This window comes from Rhagoletis zephyria, unplaced genomic scaffold (genome assembly GCF_001687245.7).
Source record: "Rhagoletis zephyria isolate East Lansing unplaced genomic scaffold, Rhagoletis_zephyria_1.1 Rzeph_scaffold_02764, whole genome shotgun sequence".
In the NCBI taxonomy this organism is placed as follows: Eukaryota; Metazoa; Arthropoda; class Insecta; order Diptera; family Tephritidae; genus Rhagoletis; species Rhagoletis zephyria.
Genome location: NW_016159848.1, coordinates 41,369 through 53,514, shown reverse-complemented (window position 1 = coordinate 53,514; position 12,146 = coordinate 41,369). Strand labels below are relative to the sequence as shown.

General features: G+C 33.5%; 1 protein-coding gene across 3 annotated transcripts in view; it reads left to right on the top strand.

Annotated features, from left to right (window-relative positions):
• pbl (epithelial cell transforming 2 pebble) overlaps nucleotides 1–12,146 on the top strand; it is a 28,393-nt gene that overhangs the window by 7,055 nt on the left and 9,192 nt on the right. For all 3 annotated transcript variants that reach the window (XM_017622334.1, XM_017622336.1, XM_017622335.1), the window contains exon 2: nucleotides 8,696–8,921. In XM_017622334.1, coding sequence (XP_017477823.1) covers nucleotides 8,696–8,921 — 226 coding nt within the window. The remainder of the gene's footprint in view (nucleotides 1–8,695; nucleotides 8,922–12,146) is intronic.

The following is a 12,146-nucleotide window of genomic DNA, read 5'->3' as shown; positions in this document are numbered from 1 at the left end:
AAAAAATATGATTATTCCAAAAAATTTGTTTAAAAATTCAGTGCAATGTAGAGTAACAATAAGCGTATCATATAAAAGAATTATACCAGAATAAATTTTTTGATGCATACGGAAAATGTCCTTTACAAATTTTGTCCTTAAATATCCTTGAAAATACTTATTTGTTCTTGTAAACCAAAAAACTTTGTTGCTTTTAAATTCTCTCTCATTTGGTACCCATATTGTTTTTTACATAGCCAAATTTTTTTAAATAATTTTTTGAATCAATCATATCTTTAAAGTCCTTTGAAAAAAAGCCTGACGTCAGAGTGAAAAATTGTAAACGCGGTTATACTGTGTCGTGTGTTTTTTTTTTGTTTTTTTTTGTTTTTTTTTTTTTTTTTTTTTTTTTTTTTTTTTTTTTTTTTTTTTTTTTTTTTTTTTTTTTTTTTTTTTTTTTTTTTTTTTTTTTTTNTTTGCTTAGCAATTTCAAAATTAAATATGGTGCAACGGCGAGCTAGTCGCTCACTAACAGTGCAAATGGAGAGCAAGAGTAAAAAATGTGCATCCACTGCTCGTCGTCAGCGCGTCGCATCTCCTCAGAAAAGTTGTACGACCGACCAATACAATCGTATGATTGCAAATACGGGTTGATATGACTTTTTGATGGTTGCTGGCTGGTTGTTGGTTGCTAAGCAAGCATACTCACCAGTCCCAGACAAGAAGAGGCCACCTTCTGCGTGTTGAGTCTTTGAGTTTAATTGAATTAGCAGCGGGATGCATTGTTGTATGTTATTAAAGGCTTATTTAGCTGCAATAGTTGCCGTTGCACGTACATACATACATACAAATGTAAACGCAATATGTATTTGTTTTATTACTCGGTGTGGCGATGTGCAGATGCTTGTGTTACAATAATTTTGTATTGGTGGGATAATAAGTTGGAATAGTCGCCCAGTATTTAGCAAAATCAAATTGAAGTCTCAGCTGTGGAAAGAGACACTTGTTTATGAAGAATACACTTTCTCTCTAAATACCGTCCCGCGCCTTTAATGACATTATGATCCTTGACTTGCTGCGACTTTTGCTACAATTAAAATACTAACGGCAAAGAAATGGCTAATTGGCAGAATTTCTGGCTGCTCTCTGGTTATTCAAGCAAACATCGTTTCAATCATGTGACTACGTACATACATACATACATACATACATACATACATATGCACATACATATGTATGTATGTATGTAGGGTATTACGTGCATGCATTTAAATTTACTCCATTGCAATTGCCAGTGTCGGAAATTTGTTGAAAGTACTTAACTACATATGCGCCGTTTATTTGGAAAATGGCATAAGTCCTTTTGTTTTTAAATTGTTTTCATTCACAATAAAGTAGAAGAATGAAATTCGAGAATATGATCGTGTGTCTATTAATACCTAACCCATAATTTTTTCAAAAATAAATGCTGCAAATTTGCCTTTAAAAGGACATTTTCAATACCTATTCGTGCTTATGCACCAAATAATTGTATATTTTTTGTATCTTTCATTAACATTGCACTAAATTTTTTAAATAATTTGAAATTTCAAAGTCCTTTTAAAAGAAATACTGATGAAACTAAAAACGCGGTTTTACTGTATTTGGCTCCTAGTTTTGTGAGTATACATAATTAGTTTGTGTAAAATTTTCGGTGTAATGCATGTTTTTTATTAACTTGTTTTTTGTTTTTTGAGTGACTTATGCCACTTTCAGAATAAATATCTTCGTTATACCGCTGATTAGTAAAACTTCTCTCTAACATATCCTCAGCATTTTTCAACATTTCAATGCATTTTTTTTTTTAAGGAATAGACACCGCTAATTTGTAATTAGTGTTATCATTAACTAGATTTGTTTTTTTGAAAAGTTGACTTACGCCACTTTCAAAATAAACGGCTCATGTACACACATATGTTGTAAGTATGTATGTATGGATGTATGTACATGACTGTTGTCAATATGTTTGCTTTCTCATGCAGTTAGATGTTTACATACAAATGTGGTATGTGTACGTAGTACATTCTCAGTCAAACATTTGCATATTTCATACTTTGTTGAATAAGCACTTGATTTAGTATCTTTGAAATGCAGTTGCAATAAAATGATTTGCGCAATTTTCAAGATGCTTTCAATAATTGATCCCTGCACTGCTCATAGCTAACAGCGGTCTTACTCGATATGTATGTATTTGTATGTATATGTAAATGCTACTTTTTTGTACCCAGCAGAAAATCTGACTAGCTCACGAACTAGCGTAGAACTAGACCTTTTGCCGACAGTACTTGTTCTAGCTCAATACCCAAGCAATGCTTTCAACTGCCCAGTTTTACACGGCAATGTAATTGGCGGTGGCAATTGTCGCCCTGTGCATTACTTTGCAACTAGTTTTTAACCGGTTCTTATTTTTTTGCTAAATGGGAAGGATTAAACAGGATGGCACTTTTTTATCCTCAATATGGCACCCACCTCCTAGTTAAGGAGAGTTGGCAGCCCTGTCTACGGGTAGTGAGCATTTGAACATTTACACCGCAAGTTTCAACTGTGTCCCGCTCTGCCGCCGTTTTGCACCAGTTCAGAGATGGTTCGGAAATATGCAGTTCGGAACTAGCGCTTTGCCAGGTGGTCTCTAAATTTGACTGGAGGGTATCTATGTACTCGTATGTACCATACATTCGAACGTACCGGAAAAGTAGCATTTACATATGCAAATACATACCGTGTAAGAGCGCTCTATAAGCAACAACAATAGATGGCAGCGCATGAAAAACACAGGCAGGGAGATGTGTAATAAATAGCTATCTACAATTATGGCGATCGAAATATTTTTGCTGGCTAACCATTCAATTGCGTTTTGGAATTTGTACTATCTTCTAAGTGTACGAGTGTCTGCAAATAAATAAAAAAAAAAAGAATACAAATATACCAAATGTCTGCATTACGCTAATTTATAAATTTTTTTCTAGTAATGATTTTAAAAATTCCATTCAATTTTAAGAATAAACGCTAATTTTCTAACTACATATAGTAGAAAAATTGAAAATGATTACTTTTTATCAAAAAAAAAAAAATAAAATAAAAAAATAAATAAATTTAAGTATTGGAGTGATTTATCGTGTTTTTGATTTAAAGGTATAAGGCCACTTTAGAGACTGAAACTACGCAAACTGGAAGGATAGCGGTGCGCATTGTGAAGCATTTTTACGATGAGGTCGTTTATGGAAGGTCCTTGGTCGGGTTCCTGCAAATTTTCAAATAACGATGAGATACTACGATTTTTCTGGTATATTCTAAAGCTTAAGTTAAAAAACAAACAAACAAAATATCAGATTACATCGAAATTCCTTACACAACACATTTTTAAAAGATAAGAGGTTAAAATTATAAGCGAATCGACTGACTTTTTTTTGACTTTGGTCCTTTTGAGACAAACGGGTTGAAATTTTTAACAGACATTATCATTAAACAAACCCAAAGCCAGGTTGTCGATTTAGCCACTCTAGTGCACAACTCAAAACTTTCTCTTTTCCATTGGAACGATTGGGGTTCGGTTTCGCCGTCACAACCGTTGAGCATATCAGGATCATTATTGACGTCACTTAACCTTTAACGATGGAGGTGAATTTTTTGGACATAGTCTATGACCCCTTCGAATTTTAGTTAGAAATTTGAATACAAATTGGCCATTTTATAATTATTTTTTCTTTTAAACTAAGCTACTAGATTTTTAAGCTAAAATAAATTCAAAATTTTATTTTTTTCTTTTAAAATCAACAACAGTCCCACTTTATTTCACAAGGCTTTTATTATTCACAAGAACGAAAACATCACATAGTAAACTTGTAAAAAAAGTGTAAAATAAAAATTAATAATCTAAAGCTTAAGGCATTCTTTTCACACAAAAAATATATATTTAAAGAAGTACAAGAGATCATATTAAAAAAATGTAATTGTAAAAAATAAAGGTCAACCTTCCTTGAAAGAAAAAGTTGCATAAACGTTGAGGAGTGGTAATTTTTACACAAGCATCGGCATTTCTCCGCCCACGCTACACCTCCAATGAGAAGATACTGAGAGAATCAAGTTGCTGGAGCGCAACATAGGAGAGTAATTCAAAAAAATTTTAAGAGGGCGTAAAATTTTACCACCACCTCAACAGTTAAAGGTTAACAGCTCCTGAGCAATGCTCATTCGACGGTTCTTTTGGTCCAAGTTAAGCAGCTTCGGAACACATTTCGCTGACAAGAGTTTTAAGCCAAAATATCGGAAAAAATTACATGGAATTAAATGGCATGGAGATGCCAACGTCTTCAGCCAGTTCCCCAACACCGTTTTCATCACATCCTCAACGCTTTCAACCGTTGTTGCCGTGCTGGGCTGCGTTCAGAGCGTGGTTCGTTATTGGTGTCTGCTGTCAAATAAATAATGCTACACACTTGAAGCTGTTCTATCAACACATTAGTTGGTAATAAGTAGTAGTTACATTGGTTATGGCGAAATAATCCCAAAGAGTTTTCCGATTCCTAGTTTTGAAAAAAATAATTCAGCTGGTCGCGCAAAACAATATCACCCAAATTCATAAAAAATAAAGAAGACTTTAACTGCTTTATAAATCGGAAATTTGTATGAAAATTTCACTTTATAGAGCTCTACAAATCTGTTTTATTTTTTATGAATAAAGCCATATAACTTTTAATTTCATAATTAAAAATTTTCTCACATTTTATCACTTACATACATACATATGTACATATCGTGTACAAGTGTTCTTACGCATACACCTTATTGATATGTATTGTTTGCACTTTTCAAAGCATTTAATTGAAGTCAAATGGTTATGCAAACAGTTCCGTATGTGCCCTTCTTCTTTTTCGTCATTTGAAAAGGAATTTTACATTCGTAGTATGTATGCTATTAAAATCTCGAGTATTTTGCACGAAAGGTGTCAGAAAAAGCAAAAAAACAAAAAAATACACTTCATTGCCAAGTTTCAATTCTGCAGACGAAAACGAAAAGAAGAAATTGGTGAGGGGAAATGGAATTATTCAAACACAAGTGGTGGAAGTAAAAATGCCACAACAAAAGAAAAGCCAAAAGCCAATAGTAATCCTAAATAATGAAAAGCAAGCAAGAGGAAAGTAGAAGCGTAAATCAGCGAAAGCGTAAAACCAGAACAAAACGTGCAAAAGCATATTGCATTCAAAATTGCTTTGGCATCGATGTGTCATACATAACTATATTTGTTATTTACAAATGCATGTATGTATGTTTAAGAGTGAAGTGTAAAAAAATATAGATTTAATAGATTATTTACAAAAAAAAAAAACACGCCAAAAATGGACGTTTTCAGCGCGAAGAAATACTTAGATTTGTTCATAACACCACGCTCTGCAGGCAGTTCCTTGTCGGGAGCCATAGACGTGGTCGACAGGCCCTGAACGGCATTCACAGGGAGTCAGTCTCGAGTTATGTAGGCTCTAGACCTGTGAATGCCGTTCTAGGTGCACAACCACCGGACATAGACGAGACGGAGCTTCATCTGCCTCGGGAGACAAGAACCACAATAGCCCAACTTCGCTCTGGCTACTGCAGCAGGTTAAACTCATACCTGGGCAGACTAAACGCGAATGTGCCGAATGAGTGTCCGGAATGCGGAGAGACACCACATCACTCGAAGCATGATTAAAAAATATTTATAAAATTTATATTTTTAAATATTTATATCATGACTCGAAGCATCTCTTCGTATGCCCGGAAAACCCAACAAGCACAACCCTAACGCCTTTGTCCCCGTGGACCGACCCCATAGAGGCTGTACGCTTTTTAGGGCTGCCGTTAGTGAAACTTGACGACAACGACTGAGATATTAACCGATCTGGCTGGGGTTGTTGTAGCCGCTACAGCAAAAACAACCACAACTAAGATTTGATTTGAGAGAAAATTTATGCTGCTGCGAAACTCGAACACTTTTTGGAAGACAGTTTTGAGGACATCATTTATTAGAACACCGATGTTTTATGGCAGGGATTTGCCCACTTGTTCTTTTACCCAAACTTTGTTCACATAACGGTTGTTTGTCACAGCCTAAAGAAATCAAAATAGATACAGAAATATGGGCGAATCCAGCGAAAAGTCAATATATTCAACTATTTTTATTGAGCCTGAGGTCGTTTTTAATGAAAACTTATTGTGGAAAAGCAACAATAATTTGAAAAAATGGTAGAAGTGATAGCTATTTCGGAAATCACCACATTTCCTCATCAGACTAGAAAACGGCCTCAAGCTCAATAAAAATTGTTGAATATAATTGTTATAAGGCCATAAAATAACAAAAAAAAAATAAAAGTCCTATAAGGTCTCGTTAGGTGGCGCCAGGGTCGAGATATTTTGAAAAACTGTATTTATGCTCTGATTTGTTTCACATTTGGCATGTTTAGTTGAAACGTAGTAGGACATAGATTTGCAAAAAATTGAACCGCTGGTGGCACTGATGTCAAAATAAAAAGTACGTTCGACATAAAATGCGTATTTTATTCCCGTTAAAAATCCTTTCAAGAACAGTACTAACAAAACTTTTTTAATGGAAATTTTAGTAACGTGACGCCATATAATTCAGCTGATTAAACATAAAACAGAAAAGATTTCTACATTTAAAAACTTGGAAAATTTAGCTTAAACATTTACAAAATAGCATTTAATTGCTATATAAATCATACAAATTTAAAATCTTTTAAAACTTTGACTTCAATATTTTTTTTTTAACATTTTGTCGTACGAGTGTCACGTAACGCCAAATTAGAAATACCCATATACAGTGACTCAAACAAGTGGCCGCGTCTTGATTTTTTTTTTTAATATTCTTCATTGTTATGTTATTATTTTTTTCTATAAAAATATTGTCCAAGCTTTAGCCGAAACCATATCAATCACAGTTTCAGACTTTATACAAAATTTAAGAAAATTCAAAAGTTTTAATCAAAACTTGAACTTTTAAATCCGAGTCTTTTTGCAATTTTTTCCATATAAGCATGAATTTCTTATGAAATAAAGTGCGGGATACTGTTTGCAACAAAATTAAAAAAAAAAAATCAACTCCAGTTTGTGTAAATTCCACTTGTTATATTAAAAAAAAAAACCGCAAAGGCAGTCCTAAAAAAACTCGATTTTTTAGCCGGTTAAAACTTGCACTAGACTAAAATTGTTTGTTTGGGCTATAAAACTGCATACCCAGAAATGTTATGATTGAGATTAAAAATTTGTTGAATTTTGCTAAATTTTGTATAAATATTTATATGGTTTTGGTTAAAGCTTAGACGGTATTTTTATAGGAAAAAGTAGAATAATTTTACTTCTTAGATCAATGCCGTCTTACATTTTCTTCTTAAACCAATTTTACTTAAAAAAACAATCACTTTCCGAAACATTGAGTGCCCACCGTAGCCTGGTGATCGGGACAAATCCATTTGTTACAAGTCTTGCACCACTTTTTTGTGGATGGACTTAGGGTTCAAGCCTTGGTCAAAGCTACATCGCAATGGCAAACCTCGGAGTGTAGTTCTGCCATGAAAAACAGCTTCTCATAAAAATGCAATCGCCGTTCGGAGTCGGCGTAAAACTGTAACATCAAGGCGCACGCCACAAATCGGGTGAGAAGCTCGGCCAAACACTAACATATTATTATAATTATTATATACAGTTACGGTCAAAATAATAGAATCAAGATTCACAATGATGCTGTTGGCAACTTATCTTTATTTATTTATTGTTAATAATTTTCATTTAATCATCAGATACCACATAAATAAAAGTTTCAAAGCTTGTACGAATTTCAAAAAAAAGATAATAAAACTTAAAAAAGTGTCATCAAAATTACAAACTTTTTAATCAGAATCTTAAGAACATTTTCGGGTATGCAGTTTTGTAGCTCAATCAATTTTAGTATGATAAAGTGCAAGTTTCAAGTCGCTAAAAAATACCGTTGATTTTTTAGATTTTTTTTTTGTGGAGGGTGGCGCATTTTTTCCATATAAATGTAAGTTTTGTTCATGCGTTACATACATGCTCGAAATATTGCTTCTTTATTATTTCATTAAGATTGACTATTTAGTGGTTCAAAGCTGTAACAATTTCGTGTCTTTTTGCACCGACATATGTACATACATACATACGTACATACATATGTATGTACGTAAAATTCTTTGAGCGGCTGTCAGCCGTCAGCGTATTGTCGAGACGTCGAATGGTCGTTGTCTGCTCTCGTTGCAATGTCTGCTTCTTGGATATGCTCTCCATACATATGTATTTATATTTGGGCGTTACCAACTGCTACTGGCGGGCTCTGACTTAAGGATCGCTGGCGCGGCTATTAGCGATGTTGTATCGAGCATAACATCACCTTTTATTTGTTTTTATCTCAACTTTTTCGGTACTTTCTTGGCATTAATTACGATTATTTTTATTTTATTTATTTATTTATTTATTTTTATTTTTTGAAAAGGTAAATAATAGAGTGTCATTTATGGGCGAATTCGCAACATTTTTCTCATTTGGGAATATTTTATTCAATATACTATATCAAAGTACATTATGTACTTATGTAAATATGTATGTTTAAAAGTACTTAAAAATTGCAAACAAAATAAAAATGCTAACATTCCATTTGCTTTTTTTTTTATAGAAATGTCAATTTCACCCTCACCCTCGCCGGAGAATCTCAGGATCTGTCTTGTTGGTGATGTTGTCAACGATGCGGAAACCGTGGAGGCTGCACGTTGCTTTAATGTTCCTGTCATCACCTCTGAGAATGGCTTGGATGTTCTCAACGATTATGAGTGGCGTACCTATTTTGTGCTGAAAGATTTTGAGGGCCCCATTTACGATGCGATACACAAGAATAAGCAATGGTAAGTGAGATAGATACAACAGCGCATATGATTGTTTGCAGATGGTAAATATCAAGTATGTATGTATGGTACATATGTATGTCGTATGTGTGTACGTACAGGCAGGCAAAACACATTCTTGTCGTACTTAGTTATGCTTTACGCAAATCTCTGCACGCGCTGACTAATTTTTGCAAAAACCCAAATCGCGCTGAAACATACATATATATACATACATATGTATTTAGAATGTTCTTAAATTAGCGCAAGTGTAGTATCTTTCAAATGGCACTCACTTGTGCATTGGGATCTATTTTTAGATAATTTCTATTGGATCTATTTTTAGATAATACATACATACATATGTATGTCCGTGTGCGGATATGGCACACCATAATGATTAAATGGTAGATGTTGTATTGCTTTGATTGTTGTTATGCTTTTGTTGTTTATTGCTTTTATTTTTAAGGGGTTGTGAGGCATATCAATGGTTTCCATAAATTGCCGCCATATGTCATCTTCGTTTGGCACCCTTTGTTGGCGGCCGGAAGTTTTGATTTGTGTAACTTGGGCACTTACATTAAATAGCGTGCCAGACGGGGCAATATTTCCAACTTTCGCTGCAAGTGCTGTCAAACCATTCGAGTGTTGCCGTGTGACATAGATCGCAAATTTGTGAGAAATAATAACCGAGCATTTTGAGTAAAATATCAAAAATGTTTGTAAATAATTATTTTTCGCAAGTATAAAGTTAATTATAACCAAGGCCAATAAAAAAAACAACCGGTAACGGGGCTTCCGGTCGGATTTTAGTACATATCGAGAAAGTTTGCCAGAAAACTATTCGCAGTGTGAACAGCCAAAATGCGTTTTCAGAATTTTTCCTGCAATTCGCTCTTTCGAAAGGCACTTTACAAGCAAAGTATGCATGAATCGTCCTGCAACTGCTTCCTGACATTTTTCAGTTTGAGGCTGGTAGTCGATAGTCGTCTACAAACGCTTACTCTACTCAGCTCTGGGAATAAAAAAGAAGTATGCAAATATCTCTAAAGGTCCTACCTTTTTTAATCCTAATTGGCGGTTAAGTGCGAAAGAGAAAGGTAACAGGTTGTTAATATGATAAAATAAGGAAAGATACAAAAAACGTATTAGTTCCTTACACTGAACCAAAAATCCAACTCTGGGTCAAAGAAAAACTTTCCTTACTTCAAGGTCGAAAATTCTTCCGAATGTGTAATTATTCTTTGGAATGTGTAAAAACGTACACGAAAATATGGAAACGTGGATGTAATCTATCATTTTGAAGAAATGTTGTTGTTGTTCCTTCCCATTTTTCTTCATTTTGATTGCTGTTTTTCTTCAATTAAGAGAAGTTTCTTTTTTTGGGTGTAAGATTAAAATATTCGATTTGACAGAAATGTCAAAAGTAGATATACTAAAATGGATAGCGAGACCGTTGTTCGCCGTCCATCTAGTCACCCCGTTTAGCTAACCTTAGGTTAGATTATAAAAAGGTGTTGTAAATTTGTTTTTTATTTCTAATAAAATATTTTCGGAATTCTCACCAAAATTTTTTCAGTTAAACTTAATTTGCTGTAGTTCGTATTATCTGAAATTTCATTAATAAAGGCTTATTTTTGACCGACCTAAGAAATGTATGTTCTTTTGTTTTGATTAGTATTTATCTAAAAATTGGCCCAAGCATTTCCATTGTATGAAATGGAAATACATATATCTGTATCAATTAAAATTAAAATTGATTGCTTATTTTTCATATACAGCCTCATTGCGAGAGTCGTGTCGAATGCTAATCGATTTTCGAGAGTCCAATCGTATCGAAAATTTCATGTTATTGCCTAAAATTTCGACTCGACTAGAGTAAACTCACCTTGCGATATATTGGTGGTGAGTTTTGTTAAAATTACACAAACTACCAGGATGAAGAATATATGTTATTGTGTATTTCTGACAAATTGAAGCAAAAAGTAAGAAGTTTTTTATATTTTGAGCATTAAAAACATTTGATTGATTAATGTAGGAACAAAAACCAAATGTATGTGCATTTTTAATTGATTCAATAGTTTTTTTCAGTGTCAAAATATGTATATTTTTAAATTCAATTTATCAAGTCTGTTTTGTTAACAAACATATTAACATACATATAAACATTTATGTAGTTCTTCGAAAATATAATGTGCTTCTTCAGATTTATTGAATACAAAATATACACCAATCAAAAAAAGTTTCCAGTACAATTTCCTTTTACAATATCTGTGCATAATGTTTTTCACAAAAATATTTTTTTTCGTAAATTTTTTATAAAATATAATTCTATAACATAAACTATTTGAACATAAGTTTCAAACTTGTTCTAAAATTCAGAAGAACTCGCAAAATTTTCAGGAAAATTTCAAGTTTTTTTGGCAAAATTTTTTTAAAGTTTTTTGTTATGCAGTTTTGTAGCCCATACAATTTTATTATAATAATATTCCGATTTGAAGTAGCTACAAAATCCCGTTGATTTTCGATATCTTTTGCTGACGGCATCAAACATTTTTCCGTGCAAAGTATGTTTTTGTATATAAATTTCTTCTGTAAAAAAAATTTATTTGTTTTAAAAAAATTTAAAACAATTGAAATCATACATACCACACTCATATCGGACGCTTTTTGCCACGAAACCTAAAACTCGCTTGACTTACAGCTAGTGATATATTTATCGCAATATCTTTTTCACCACAGTTACAGAAACACTCGCTTGCGATAAAAGTGAAAAAGCGTTATATTTTACGATATAAGGTGTATCGCAAGGTTACAGAAACGCGCTACTGGTAGGTAGACAGAAAATAATACGCAATGCTGCTACATTTCCGATGTGCTTCTAAAAAGCGCAATTTTTTTTTTTTAATTGCTTGTCGCTCGCCCACCACAGTCACCCCTGTGGCGCCTGCAAGCAAGCTTTCCACTTTCCACCACTCACAACGCCATATATCATAAATATCCATCTGTCCGCAAATATGTAAGAGCATATGTTAATACATACGAACGTGTGTACCAGGGAAGCCAACTCGTGGGGAATTCCCCGATTTGCGTGGGGAATCGGCGAATGGACCGTTTTTTGTGGGGAATTTCAGTGAACATGGGGAAGCGGGGGTTGCATTTTTGTGGGAATTAGGTGTACAAAATTTTCAATTCACTAATTTCATAATAATTTAAAAATAAAGTAAGTTGAAATGTCTCACCCGT